Source organism: Capsicum annuum, chromosome 8 (assembly GCF_002878395.1).
Source record: "Capsicum annuum cultivar UCD-10X-F1 chromosome 8, UCD10Xv1.1, whole genome shotgun sequence".
Classification (NCBI taxonomy): Eukaryota; Viridiplantae; Streptophyta; class Magnoliopsida; order Solanales; family Solanaceae; genus Capsicum; species Capsicum annuum.
The window spans coordinates 162081284-162096476 of record NC_061118.1 but is presented as its reverse complement, the minus strand read 5'-3'; the positions used below and the strand labels follow the sequence as shown (position 1 = coordinate 162096476).

At 36.6% G+C, this 15193-nt stretch overlaps 2 protein-coding genes across 12 annotated transcripts; one reads left to right on the top strand and one right to left on the bottom strand.

Moving 5' to 3' along the window:
* The first annotated feature begins 264 nt into the window (after positions 1-264).
* On the top strand, positions 265-6746 carry LOC107840063. Of its 9 annotated transcripts, none has more exons than XR_001665172.2 (8): positions 265-582; positions 833-1167; positions 1846-1985; positions 4530-4653; positions 4790-4858; positions 5195-5306; positions 5695-5767; positions 6121-6746. XR_001665172.2 is itself a non-coding variant. In XM_047394932.1 (5 exons), the coding sequence occupies exons 1-5, from the start codon at positions 4126-4128 to the stop codon at positions 6164-6166; spliced, it is 438 nt and encodes a 145-aa protein (XP_047250888.1). In that variant the 5' UTR covers positions 2017-4125; the 3' UTR covers positions 6167-6746. The 9 variants fall into 9 exon arrangements, 1 of the variants encoding a protein (XP_047250888.1); XR_007043697.1 differs by having other exon boundaries at positions 273-582; positions 833-1005; positions 4535-4653; XR_007043699.1 differs by lacking the exons at positions 265-582; positions 833-1167; positions 1846-1985 and adding an exon at positions 2015-4168 and having other exon boundaries at positions 5100-5306.
* LOC107840062 (2-carboxy-1,4-naphthoquinone phytyltransferase, chloroplastic) lies at positions 5424-14171 on the bottom strand. Of its 3 annotated transcripts, none has more exons than XM_016683783.2 (12): positions 13857-14171; positions 12356-12626; positions 11305-11408; positions 10368-10439; positions 9688-9826; positions 8734-8840; positions 8569-8659; positions 8428-8466; positions 8233-8343; positions 7893-7958; positions 7634-7783; positions 5424-5721 (listed from the first exon to the last, which is right to left on the bottom strand). In XM_016683783.2, the coding sequence occupies exons 1-11, from the start codon at positions 13943-13945 to the stop codon at positions 7652-7654; spliced, it is 1221 nt and encodes a 406-aa protein (XP_016539269.1). In that variant the 5' UTR covers positions 13946-14171; the 3' UTR covers positions 5424-5721; positions 7634-7651. The 3 variants fall into 3 exon arrangements, with proteins under 3 accessions (XP_016539269.1, XP_016539267.1, XP_016539268.1); XM_016683781.2 differs by lacking the exon at positions 5424-5721 and adding an exon at positions 7163-7520; XM_016683782.2 differs by lacking the exon at positions 5424-5721 and adding an exon at positions 7163-7532 and having other exon boundaries at positions 13857-14169.
* Between the last annotated feature and the right edge of the window lie 1022 nt (positions 14172-15193).

Below are 15193 nucleotides of genomic sequence, written 5' to 3'. Positions count from 1 at the left end.
CAAATTTATATTTTCAAAGCATAATTAATAAGACTAATTTGATAAAATAAATCTCTAATAAATATTTTCTTAAAGAGAGTGCCAAGTAAAAAATGACCAACAATTTTGAAACGAAGAGAGTAGCTCATGATACATACTATCTTAGAATACATTATTTAACTTTTCGGACACATGTCGTCTCGGACACATTACTTAAAATATGTATTGAGATGTAATTAATAGATGATATGGGATATTATGTAGATATGCTAAGATGTGATGCAATTTTTCCAATATATAAATCAATATCAGCCATTTTAGGGCCATTTCTGAACTTAACCCAATTCTAACATTTTTATGTTAAGGCCATTTAGGGTATTTTAATGGGCTGCAAAGTAGTCCAACAACTGAGAAACAGAGAGTCCATGACCCGGAAATTTTCCCAAATCAACTTTGTCAAAACCCTAGGAGACCGTTGCCCCTGGCGGGTCGGGTCGCAATCTATGTCGGAACACTCGCCGTTGTATCCATCCGGGTCGGATACATTCCTCGGACCCATTCTTCAATTCTAAGTATTGCAAGTTTGGGAGTAAAATAAATTTTGTATGTGAATCAAGAATGTCGAAATGTTTACAAAGATTTCAATTTTGGAAATCTCTTATTGCAATATTCTACATTGTATATAGACAGCCAGAAAATATTGCATTGATATCTCTTTTTTTGCTGCTTTTCTTCAAGAAACTATCCATTTACTTTCTTTTGTTTCATCCCATCTTTTCATTATTAAATTTTTTGCTTTTTGTCTAAATAGAATGTATGGATTTATTATTTAACTGATTATATTGATTTATAGGGTGCGGAGCTTAAAAAGGAAATGGAGACTATGCGGTGTAAAGGGACATGGAGATATTGGTTGGCAGTTGCTAATGACCCTAAACAACGAATAGACTTGTCTCGTCTTGAAGAAAATGTTGTGGTCTTAGCAATTGGTTAGGAAAACCAATTCTAAAGGTTCAAATTCTACAGGTGATTCCACATTTTCAAGTGTCCGTTTGAACGATTAGGATTAGCTTTGGGATCGCTTACAATGGGCCACAGTATTCACTTTAATGCAAGATTAGTCGTTCACTGGTTTAGCGCGAATAATGCTTCTTGTATATGATGGCATGCAATTACAGAGAAGATGAGGTAGTTTGAAGTAGTACTTTGCTATGGGCCCTCTAACATTCATGGTGTTATCTGTCCTGAGTGGTGGTAGTGGTTTGCAAGGTTTGAAGTATGTAATTGCATTGTCAAATGTAAAGATCATAAAGGTCTTTCAGTTTGTTACATAAATGCCTCTTCAATTGCTATATGTGTGTGTGTGTACATGCGTAATCTCTGTGTGTATATGTGTAGATTCGTAATTTATATGTGTGTGTGTGTCTTTTTGTGTATAAAATATTATATATCCTTATAATGGGAAATGTAAGCCTTCTGCAACAGAAGATACAAGAAGAAAAAATATTTCAGCAAATAATATTACATTGTTATCTTCTGGCTAATGAAGGGGAGCCCTAGAGTACCTGGTAAAGTTGTTGCAATGAGACCAGGAGATCACGGGTTCAAGACGTGGAAACAACTTCTGACTCTTGTAGTCGGGCCCTTCTCCCGACTTTGCGCATAGAAGGGGCTTTAGTGCATCGGGCTGCCCTTTTTTTATATTTTGACTGATACTCTTTTATTTCTTGTTTCATGCCTTTTCTTGTCTTCCTCTGTTTTTGATTTCATAGTATTTCTTTTCATGGCATTTGTTAGTAAAGCGATAATTGTTGTTTCTTGATATACGGTAATAGCTAATTAGATGCTCATTTGGCCTTTTGTCAGGCTCTTGCTTTGGTGAAAAATTAAGAATCATTAAATACACTAAGGTGTCTTGATAAAGGAGATTATACAGGCAAATTTGGACGTCCAGTTTCCTGGTTGAGCACTTTGCAAAACAGGAGGTTAATAGAGTTCAAAATAAGGTATATCTGATTCAGTGCTGTCCAAATTTTTTTAGAGAATATATAGTCAAGGTTTTTTGGGTTGGCTGCATAAGAAATTATCATCGCAACGGTGTTATCAAAGGTGCGCTAAGCCCTAAAGCGAGGCTCAAAACGTGTTGAGCGCTTCGCCTCGCTTGTGCGCTTCACTGTCGTCATCAAGTTTCTAAGACTTACTTTCCTTGCCAATGAGTCTCTTCTGAAGAGGCGACACTAAACAATTGATATTTCACTTTATTGTAATTGTTTTTCAATTTCTTTGTTCATATTTGTCATTCAAGCTTATAATTATTAGTCTTCGGCTAAACATAAAGATTTGTAATTTTCTCCCTTTGCGCCTTTTTTGCATTGAAGCCCATGCTTTTATTTGCGCTTTGCGCTTTAAGCCCCAACAACTTTTAAGAGTTTTTTGCACTTTTTGCTTTTGATAACACTGCTGATCGCACACAAAATTCTGCATGTCTAATATACTATGTTTAGTTTGCAACATAAAACTCTGTATTGCTAATTTGATTTCCGATGTAAAAATATGCATAACAAATATCCCTTCGTCCCAATTTAAGTGCCTTAGTTTGTCTGGGCTCAAAGTTTAAGAAATGAACGGAGAATTTTGAATCTCGTGGTCTTAAATTTCCTTTAAATTTTGTGGTTTTAAACTTGCCGTGCAAAATGTTGGAATTTGAACACTTACTAGATATAGAAAGATGCAATCTCTTTGGGACAAGCCAAAAAGGAAAGTAAGACACTTAAATTGGGACAAAAGGGAGTACATCTTTTGTTGTGGTACTAAACGTGATTCAGTGTATTATCTTATGCGGGATAGGATAAAAGGGCAGCTCGGTGCACTAAAGCTACCGCTATGCACGGTGTCCGGGGAAGGGCCCCACCACAAGGGTGTATCGTACGCAGCCTTACCTTGCATTTATGCGGGATAGGATACAGAATTAAAATAGTAATTAGCGATACTTGGATAAGAGTGTATCTAGAAGCATAAATATTGCTTTTAAAGTAGACAATTATTCAGCTCACAACAATCCCTAGATTATTATTCGTTGCATAACAATCCTTTATCATGATCCATGCGTAAGAGTCTGTGGACCAAAGGGCCCCTCAAAGTATGAATTGTGTATGCTTATTTCCTATATGAAGACCTTGAGGACGTGAAGCAAGTGGGCAGTAAGGCTGGCATGTCTCTTTGTCAGATGTCTCTCCAACTCTTTTAAACCAAACATTATCATATTCATGTTAGGAATAACTCTTTTCATGAGAATTGCTGTGTATGCCAAATATACTTCTCAAATTATTTGATCACTGCAGCGGTAGTTCACAGGTCATAAAAAAGATATTCCATTAATGCAGAATACTTTACTTGTTGCTAAAGATAATTTTTTAACGGGATAATAGTTGGATTTTGTCATGGTCTTTATCTCTATCACAAACCATGTGCAATGATTGGCTATTTCTTTAGGAGATATCGGCATATTGCAGTGTCTAGCTGGTCGTACTCTTTGGTGTTCTGTTCTGTCTGATCCTATTGATGGTGATCTGTCGTATAATTTGCATTAGGGTGTAAAAAGTTACTCTAGTGATCCATGTTCTTGTGAATTTGTACTCCTGATGTATGGCCACTTCTATGATAATGATAGCTGGTAGGTTCCATTCATTACCATTGTAATTCTCAATGATTGTCGACCTAGCTTGTGCAGTTACATTCATTAGGCACTTGTATGAGAGAGATATTAATTCAACCACAATCAATACAGGACGCTGCTATAATTTATCAATCTTAAACAAGGATCAGGAGAATCGCCTTTCTAGAGATCACACACACACTTTATATTGTGATTTTGGTATCAAAAGTAGTAAAGGAAAGATGCAGTTCTAAATGTAGAAACGGTAGTTTATTAATTCAGCAGTGTATATGCAGTTATAAAGAAGGAATGCATGACAGAATTTGCATGCGATTTTGTCCCACATCGTCTCAAACACAAAATACTACTCTTCTGTTAATCTATTTAGCGGTCTCTAGTTATGAACTTCAACACAGCTTCTGGGCCTGCCTAAGTGCGGGCCCTTGATGGCTCACATGACCTTGTAAGAAGGTCCTTCTGGTTGCAGTATAATGCAAATCTTGTCTGCACGATTGCTGGCACTGAGGGATCCGGGTAATGTATTTTATCCCTCAAGCCCTTGTTCAATTAATTCATTTGTCCCTTTTTTGGTTTTTCTTTTCTTTGATTTTTGTGATTATTGTTCATCTTTAACTTTATATCCTTGGCGTTTGCGTATTAGTTTCTTTTCTTTCTGTCTCTTACCTTTGGGCGTTATGTTTTTCCCCGTTTCTCGGTTTTTCTTTGTTTTGTTGAAATACATCTGGATGGAAAAAAGGAGAAATTAAATTAAATATTATCTCTTAACACATATGAAGCTCTCATTCTTCTTTTCCCTTCTTGTACATCTATCTTAAAGTTTTCATTCTTTTATCTTTCTAATCCTAAACTCGGTTAAAATCTTCATCCAAACAAGGACAGAAAAGACATGTGCTGACTAATTGAATGGTTATGTTCACCCAAATATTGGAAGTTTTCACTCGCTCCGCTTTCAATGTGGACGTCTCCTGAGTGATTTGATAGTCAGTGAATTTTGGATGGTATGTGGATCTGTTTCTTCGCTGATTTGTAATGATTGGTTTCTTGTTTCTGCACTCTCTCAACAGCGGTGTTGCCAATTCTAAACTTAGCATGTGCACATCTTCAGCTAACGCGCGTGGTCCTTTGCTTTCTCAGGTTCTCGGCTATTGCAACCCATTTACCTGTGTTTCAAGCAAGTCAGATACACCTTTCTAGGTGCACAAGGTATCTAAACTAATAAATAGTCGATCACACATTCAAATTGATATAGAATTGTCTTCTGTATGATGCATTCAAAGGGTGGAACTTGGAAGCAGAAGTTTGGCTAAGTGAACTGTAGCAAATTCTTTTTAATTTATAGCCATACTATTGTTCAGAATTTCATAACATTTTTGGGAGGAGTATATGACATTTCATTACATTTCGTTTTTAATTTAGACTAAATATGTTCTTGCTTACTCCCCAGGCCTAGCTGTGTGTAACATTCTTCATTATGGCTGGCATCGTCCACTGTATTCCGAACCAATTCAGCACACTCACCACATTATTGCCACTTTGCAGTGTACAGGAAGTAACCATGTGACAGCTGACATATGTAATCCTTCGCGTTCTCATGTTCTCGGCGGTCAGCACTGGACCCAAGCTAAGAAACACACCTTTCTTGGTGCTCAAGGTATTTGAACCAATAAATGTGGGATCGCATATTCATATCAAAATAGAATTTTCCGTATCATGCATTCAAGGCAACGATGGAGCTTGGAAGCAGAAGTTTGGCTATGTGAAAACCGCATGAGCAAATTCTTTTGTTTTTTATAGCCATACAATTATTTGGGATTTCTTAACATTTCTGGGAGGAGTATGTGACATTTCATGCAATTATTTTTAATTTATAACCCTACAGCCCTTCTTCCCTAGGCCTAAGCTGTGTAGCTTTCTTCATTGTGCCTGGCATTGTCCACTATATTCTGAACTAATTCTGCTCTCTCAATAGCCGTGTTGCCACTTCTCAGCTTAGCATGTGAACATCTTCAGCTGACATGTGTGGTCCTTTGCTTTCTCAGGTTCTTGGCTGTTAGCACCCATTCCACCTGCAATTCAAGCAAATCAGAAGACGCACCTTTCTTGGTGCCCAAGGTATTTAAACCAGTGAATAGTCGATCACACATTCAAATTGATATTGTCTTCTGTATCATGTATTCACAGGTTGGAACTTGGAAGCAGAAGTTTGGCTAAGTGAACTGTAGCAATTTAGTTTATAGCCATACTATTGTTGGAATTTCTTAACATATTTGGGAGGAGTATATGACATTTCATTACATTTCGTTTTTATTTCTTTTTACTTTATAGCCTTATCTGTTCTTCCTTGCAGCCCCCCCCCCCCCCCAACCCAATGGCCTAGCTGTGTAACATTCTTCATTGTGTCTGGCATTGCCCGCTATATTCCAAACCAATTCAACACTCACCTCAGTTTTATTGCCACTTTGCAGTGTTACAGGAAGTAACCCACATTCTCAACTGTGCATTTGCACATGAAGCACCAGGTGACAGCTGACATATGTGAGCCTTACTATTCTCATGTTCTCAGCTGTCAGCACTGGATACGAGCTGCAACCCAAGCTGATAAACGCACCATTCGTGGTGCAAGCACCAGGTGACAGCTGACCTATGTGATCCTTCGTGTTCTCAGCTGTCAGCAGTGAATACGAGCTGCAACCCAAGCTGATAATAAAAACACCTTTTGTGTTGCTCAATTGGATCAGACTACTCGTGGCATAATTAAGCGGACTTATTCCTGGAGCCTGGAGGAATATAGACCAACTGTTCAGTAATACTAGATATCCCTGATTCCAGCTGGCAGCAGCAACATAAAACCGACCCAGTATTAGCCTTAATGGTCAATTATCCAGACTCTGGTGCAAACTGGCTTTCTGGCAGCAAGATTCCAGTGGATGAAGTTACTGATAGCCCAGCATTTGTAGAAGCTATTGAATTTAAGATGACTCTATACTTTGGGTCAGATTTTTTTCTTATTTGGATATTGAAGTAAGAATTAAATTGGATAATGGCTCATTATGGTTGCATATTATTATATGGTTCTTTTTCTGGTGTGGCATATCTGTTGTTGTCGTCTTATAATGATGTCCAATTTGATCGAAAACCTGAGATTGGCGGAGTCTCCTATCAATGGTATCTCAAGGCCTGCTTAGAGCCAAGAAGTCCCATGAACTTTAGACTTTGATTTTACAAATAAACAACTATGCCCCTTTTCTGACTAAGTTGGGTTAGTTATATGAATCTTCTTCACCCACGTTGCTCAATTTAAACTCCTTTGGGTCTAATATTAAACATTAGCTTCGATTTGATCAGCCACTGTGAAAACTTCAGTCCATAGAAAAAACTATGAAGAACTAAAACCTAGAAGTTTTGTGTATTTTTTATTGACATAAATCTCTAATATCAATTTTACAAGTAGAAATTTAGTAAAATCAGTCACCACTAGGCACTGTAGGTAAGACATAAGGCAAAACATGGAGGAATAATTATTAGCAATTAATAACTAATTGTCAACAAGTACATTAGGAAACACTACATCACATTCATGCATTTACGAATCATGTGACGGTATTGATTGACATGTCTTCTCAGTGCTCAAGTCTAATATGGAAATTTATTAAACTAAGGGCAGTTCAAGTAATTCAATGTCCAATGGATCGAGACACAGTGCTGGCTATTGCCAAGAGCTTTGCATCTTTTTTCCATTTCCTTCCATATATAGTTACTCTTGTAATTTGCACAGAGAGAGCCTAAGTTTGAAAAAATTGCTCCTTGATGCTTTCAGAGCCTCAGTGACAATGTGTATTCATTCGTGTTAGGTAGTTCCTGAGATCTGATGCAGCCACTAAATCAGGAAAAAGGCGTTCTCACGAAATGCTAAACTCATACTTCACTCTGCTAAATGGTAAGTATATTCTCGAAGATAACAACGAAAAGCCTACTCACCTGATGAATCCTGTGATTTCAGAATATTGGTTTTGGAACAGGATATCTAGCAATCATTTTAGCTGCTACCAAGCCAGCAGTCAAAGCCACTCCAAATAGAACATGAAATCTCACACAGTAATACTTTGCCATAAAGATCTGTGCTTTGTCCTATATAGTTAAAGTTCAAAATCATGACACAAATGAACATTGATTGCCCAAAAAGAGAACGAACAGTAATGATATTTTTGTGGAAGAACAAAACAAAATCTTCACTCACCTTATGGTTCTTCTCCACATAGCTAACTACCAGTTTTCCCACTGGTATAGTTAAAGCACAAAGAATCTGGAAGAAAATTATACTGGATTAGATAGTGGAACATATCGAAGCATCCAGAAATTTCAAGGTTGCAAAAGTAACATTAAAATTGCCAAGACAAAATCCATAACAGCTCTCTCACAACTTAGTAGACTTCTTTGGTGACTACAGGGTTCAGGAAAATGTTTCTGGTTAAAACTAAATGAACAAAGCTTCCGAAAACATGTCACAGCCGAACAGAAAATGAAATTTATCATTAGTAATTATTGTAACCACATTAAGAAACCAGATGAAGACTTACAATGCATGTAAATGGAAGTGTTTGAGTGAAACCAAGAAGAAGCATCCCTGAATAGAGTGTTGCCACAGCCACTTTTACAATTCTGGAACCAGCTTGAGTACCAAGCCTAACCTGAACTCAGAGGCAAAAATACAAGTGACGACTGGTTCTTCCATTTCTACTCGAACTTTTGCTGTCTGACCTAGGTGTACTTACCAGTGGAGAAAATTTTCCCACGGCCTTATCCCCTTCTACCTGAAATTTGTATCACATGAATGAGTTGCAAGTAAACACCAACAGTTAAACAAATTATTTCCCAAAATGGCGGAGTCATGGAAGGTAAGGAGACCTTATTACCTGGTGGAAATGACTACAAAACAGGATAAGTGATGTTGTGAAACCAACAAGTGCTGATGCTGAAAGTGTTGTATATGTGATTGGGAGCTCACTGAAATGCACGTTAGACCAGCTTTAGTTAGGTGTAAACACCTTCATTATATGGGCATTAATAATAAAACAAACCTGGTGCTGCTTTGAAGTAAGTAAAAGGCAGTCGTAGTAAAAGGACCAAATGCAGCAAAGCACAAGGGTTCCCCCAGACCTTGGTAACTTAACCGAAATGGCGGGCACTACAAGACAATTTATTAGAAGCAACGGAATCCAATTATTTACATATTGCGAGGAAAGCGAGACGATAAAAAACTGAAATTACTCATGAAGCTTCTGCATGGCATAGAGAAGAGAGAGATTAGTACAGAAGCTCACTACATTAATATTCAAACAATTAAGATAAGATCTTTGTTGTTTAGCATGGAGAACAAGAGGACAAGGCAGGTGCTGGAATAGAAACTGCTGTAATTCTTTTTTCTTTACTTAAAGAAAACTAGTTGGTATTGAGCAAGCTCCATCGATGGAAACTATGAACAGATACAGCTGAGAGAAAAAGAGGCAGGGAAGAGAGAAATTGAAGTCCAAAAAGTCGCAATTGAAGAAAATCAAAATAATTTCATTACATCATTTAACACTGACCACAATCAATATGTAGTCAACTCCACTAGCTAACCACTAACACAACTGAGTGTACTTAGGTAAGTTCAACATGCATTATTCTACAGCTCTATCTTGACCTGTCACCCTACATTCTCTTCTTCCAAATCTCATTATAGTTGGATTAATCAAAATCTGTCTCCTTTATCTCAATGGGGATTTGTAATCGAGGCATGATAGATTGATCGATTGCACTTGGATTAGAGATTTTTTGATCAGAAAATTCGATTTCCAAGAGTTGTAGCAATTATCGGTGTTATAAGAAAGAACCATTTGAAATCCAAGTATTCTTCGTAAAGAGGATCTTTGCCACTTCGATTAAGATGTTGGATTTTCTATGCTAACCGGAATAACAAATGTTGCTTATGGAGCAATCTCTGCAAGATAAAAAATATAGAAGATTCCACTGAACTAAATTATTTGAATTACCTGGTATATGTAGCCACAAGTGATTGAAGAAGCTAATAGTAATATAGCACGTAGATTTGAAGCCTCCACAGATGTATAAGTAAGCCCCAAGAAACCAAGGGCAAGAAACAAGTAAGCAGCGATGAATGTTCCTGTGCGGCTTACACCAAAATTATAAAGCAAAGTGAGTCAAACTTATAACTGTAATTCCCAAACTAAATATAAGTCTGTCACTTGACCGCATAGTAAAGGCAGCCTTATATGGGAAAAGTACAGGAACTCCGTTCACAAACTGAAATATGGAAGCAGTCTATAAAAGATTGACTTTAGTTGATACATCCTTGTCTTTTAGAAAGGTAATATTTAGTTGATACATCCTTTTAGTCAGGAAAAGAGACTCCAGGACATAATAGAGACAGGTTATTGACTTATAGATTGTACCTATAATCTAGTAATTATGACACAGTTAGACAAGTAGCAGTCTGACTCAAGGTTAGTCAATATGCAGGTTAACCTGTTCCCTTCATGTATTAAATGACACTGACTTCAATGATAAAAGCTCAATATACACATCCTTGTACTTACTTTCAGAAAATTAAAGTACATCATCCTATTCAATTAAAGAAAGACCAAAAAAAAAGGGAAAAGGAAACAAAACAAAATAGTAATGTGATTGCCATGGCAGCGGTAGAAACTTTTACCTGCCAACAATGTTCACAACTGATTCTTTCTTGTCCTTATCAGCTCCCGTGTCAAAATCATAAACGTCGTTGCTGCCCATATTACAAAGATATTGATATAGAGTGCAAGATGTTTAGCAAGGACGTTATAGTCCGTAAGTGTAACATAACCATAAAAATAACATTATAATGAAGTACAATATTTTTAACACAAGTCAGAATTATTCCTATTATAGTGCACCAAGACAATGTCAATGGTGTGGCTAGTAGTCAATGAAGCGGGTGAGAATAAGGTCTCATGTTCAAATCTCATTAGGCAAATACTAGTTGATTTTTTTTCAATTTGTCAAAGCCTTGGTAGATAGAGTTAACCTGTACTTGAGTTGGTGGGAGATAGTAGGTACCTAGTGAAATAAGTGGAGGTGTGCGCGAGCTAGCCAGACACGCAGTTTTTTAAAAGAAGTGGTTTGTCGCTTAACCACTGTCATCTATCAAGTTAGCCCAAATATCTTTATTGAAATGAAGATACACCTTACATCTCTCTCATATGTTCAGAAACAATCTCCAATTATAAAATTCTTGCCAACGAAACATGGAATTACACTTAAAGGTAAAAGAGGAAAAAATCGTAATGAAAGTAAATGAAATGAAAGGGGGAAAGAAGAAGAGGACTAGAGAAAAAAAAAAACAAGATTTCAAGAACTAACCCCTCTAATCTAGAAGTCCTACCCCTACCCTTCTTCGTTAATCATTGCAGCACAAGGAACCTAAAGGACATCATGAGCTCTCTTGTTAACTTTCTGATTGAAGAGGATTTAATCATATCAGATTTTCATTCAATCAAGAGCTTCTTGAGCTAGACAACGTTGACTAGATGGTGAAAGCACATCAAAGTATTCCCACCTTGCCACCAAGATCAAGTAGTAAATAGAATTTCCAAAGACAGTACAACACAAACCTTAAGTTAAGCCAAGTGATGATAAAAATTGAAGATGCCAATAGCATAAAATAACGCCTAGCAGAAAAGAGGCCAGTCTGCAAATAAGCAGCTGCACTCCCCACCTATTCATGAGCAGCAAAAGAACAATGAGATTTTAGTGGAACGATATGGCAAAAACTGTTCATTATAAGCATAGACAGTTCTACTATAATTATTCACCAAAATAACAATACTGAAGGTATCAATTTGGAAATTTTTTTTGGATAGATCAAGTAAAAACCAATAACACCAAACCAAGATGGATCCAAGAAAATTAAGAACAACATGGATTTTTTGCTCAACCAAACTCACAATCAAACTTCTACGATATCTATATAAAAGAGAATTCTCTGTTTACACTAAAGATAAATGAATAGAAGTGAACTTTTTATAAGTCTTACATCACTCTCGCTTTTATAGAACAATCTCCTAATTCTCTTTTCCAAATAAAGCCCAAAAGGACCTAACTGTGACATTCTCCAAGTTGCCTTCTTTTTCTTGCCAATCTTTTGAGCAATCATGCTCTTTCAATGGAATACATAATTTCTCGCACATCTAGTAATCATCATCACTTTCACGCGTTAAAAGTTTACCTGATCCTGACAACAGCCCAGGCTGTTCAATATATTATGTTATTATACTGTTTACAGCAGCTGTCTAGTTGCAGTTATAGGTCTAGCAACTTATTTAGTTTATTCACTATGGAGATTCTGCCTCATATCCAATCTGTAAATGAAACTTCTCAACAAATTTTATAAAAATTCATCACATTTTTCTGGCTAGGCAATTTAAGCTAACATATTAACAAGTAGCCACAGGCAGCCTTTGTATCGTTTGGTTTCACAAGACTAGCACTGAACAATTATTGCTTGCATGCATTTGGAACCTCAATAAACATAAGAAACTAGCTGTGTTTTACCTTCACATTATTCAATTCACATAGGCTTACATCCAAAATTCAAACAACATATCTGGTTGAAAATGTTAAAACTCAAAAGGAGCCTCTACAATTGATAACTTCCAAACTTACAGTTAGAGGAACTAAGGCTACAGAGTATATTGGTAATTTGATTGCCCTCCATATCAAAGTAGCTTGTGAGATATTTTCTTCTTTTTCCTCAGAGATAGCATCATGTTGCTGCACTTTACACATAAAGAAACCTCTCAGGCTTGAGTGCCGTTGCTCGACTTCTTTCCATCTTAAATTAATAACACTGCCAGATCTTCCAGAGCATCGGAAGCAACAGATTGATCTTTGTATGGCGTGTGATGGTAGTGAACAAGTTGTGAAGATAAAATTCCTGCCAAACCGCATAACGTCAAGGACAGAAAAGTTTCAACTGCTGATCAGGGATTGAACTTAAATTGTTTTCCATACATTGTGTTAAATATTCAAAAATCAAGCCCAAAAATGATCAACATCTTTGGGAGGTTCAGCAATCAAATGACAAGCAAACATTTTCTAGCATTCGCATATTCAATTATCCAAACAGCTAAATATTAATGAGCTACAGAAGGAAAGGAAATGGAAGGACGCGTCCATTCTTTCCATCACTACGAAGAGCACAACCTGAAGACATCAACAAATTCATTTTTTTTTAAATGAGTTCCCTATTGGGAATTTGAGAGGTTGTATTTGACTAATAAGATAACAAACATTTTGTAATGGCTTACTTCTCAGAGGTTTACAGTCATTAGGTAGCATTGTGTAAAATGCAATGCATTCACGCATTTAATGTATAAAACATACTAACATATAGAAGCCACACATAAGAAAATTTAACTACAGAACAGATTCATTTCATGAATTTTGATATTTACTAAGGTTAAATGCCTTGCATTCATGTGTAGCAATGTGGATGGACACGACAACATTTCTGTTTAAACATTTCCACGTCATGCATTTTGATAAACAGTATTCTTTCATTTATGCTTATGCAATGATACTGACCACATATTAGTCTAAAAGTTACTCGCTTTTTCCGCCTCACTCGTTTCAATGACCGATTAAAAATTCTTTGCAGGTGTACCTAATATGGATATATACTCCGCACTCTATAAACTTTTAAGCATGCTCGTTACAGGTAAACAAGTAGCATCTCCAACTCTGGAAGTTAATTATGTAGAAAATGGCAATCATATTCATAGTCAAACCTTCTTGATTCAACTCGAAGGGTGTGGACTAGCGGTTAATCAAACGATTTCTAAACAATGAGGCCTAAAACTGACTAGGTGATTTCTTCCCATTTGACAAACCTTGTTGGACAAAGTTACTTGGTACTTGCACTAACCGGTGAAATTAGTCTAAGTGCGAGCAAGCTGACATGGACACCGGAAGTATTAAAAAGAACCACTAACATATAAAGCGTCACATATATCTCTCAAATGAATGTACAATTAAAAACTCATCCCAAACCTACTCTTTTCTATAATTTAAAAAAAAAAAAAAACTAAATTAAGTCCAAAATCACACCTGTTCAGTCAAAACTTCTAACTTAGAGGTTAGATAAAACTAAGGTAAACGAACTTGCCTGGAAGAAGTTGGAGCATGGCTGTTTATACAGTGCTTAGTGAAGTCAGAAGCAAGAATTGGACCATTGAAAGTGGCTGACAATGCCATCAGTAACTCACTCTCAAATACCAGTTAAAGTATCAGTCAGGGGAAGTTGGTATTTTGGAAACATGAACACTGAAATTGGGATGCCCAAAGAACTAAAATGTAATATCAAGAATCAGTTTTAACTGTCTTATGTTAATAATGAGTTAAAGAGAGTGCAAAAGATAAGCCTTTAGGATATCAGTTGCTTAAGGGTCAATAAGAAAAAGACATCTAACTGAACCTCCGTCAATTGGGAGAAAATTGACAAAAATGCTCCCTTATATTCGAAGGTCAGTTCAAAATAACCCCTTGAGTATTCATTGAATAATTTTAGTCATTTAAGTTTTTCAAAAAATAACATTCTCACAGAAGTTACACACTAAGTGATATTTTTACCAAAACTTACACATTATTTGTGTGGAAAAAATAGCTCAGTTTCCCATCTATTTTGCATTAGTGTAAAATGAGATGGATGGTCCTACTAGAGTCCTACGTCAATTGCGTTTAAATAGATGAAATTTTTTTCATTTTGAATAATCTTCACTTCATCAACTAATTTTTTAAAAATTAAATTAGGATTAATATTAATTTCTTATCATCATTAGAGACTGATATAACAACTTCACTCTGAAAAAAATGTAAATTGTGATAGTTTTTAAAAAATTTCACCAATTATGACTAGTGGTGTGTTTGGTATGAAAGAAAACATTTTCTGGAAAATGTTTTCCAATTTTCTCATGTTTGGTTAGATTAAAGGTTTTGGAAAATATTTTCCAAATCAACTTACAACAACAACAACAAACCCAGTGTATTCCCACTTAGTGGGGTCTGGGGGGGGTAAGATGTACGCAGTCCATACCTCTACCTCTGATGAAGTAGAAAGGTTGTTTCCGAAAGACCCCCGGCTCAAGTCACGAGATATCACACAAACACATAGTACAGCACAGAAGCAGATGACATAACATAGATACGGCACCCATAAGGAATATAAAACAGAGTAAAGCAGGAATGCAGGAATATAAAGCAGAGGAAAGCACACAGATTCGTAATAAGCATGGAACACGGAACACGGAACACTGAATACGGAATCATAACAGGAATACACCCCCACCAATTAATTCCCTACACTAGCGACCCGAACTGGCCCTAATCCTCTGCCGTAATTCGCATCTTCCAGACCTTCCTATCTAGGGTCATGTCCTCGGTGAGCTGTAACTGTTCCATGTCCCGCCTAATCACCTCACCCCAGTACTTCTTCGGTCTACCCCT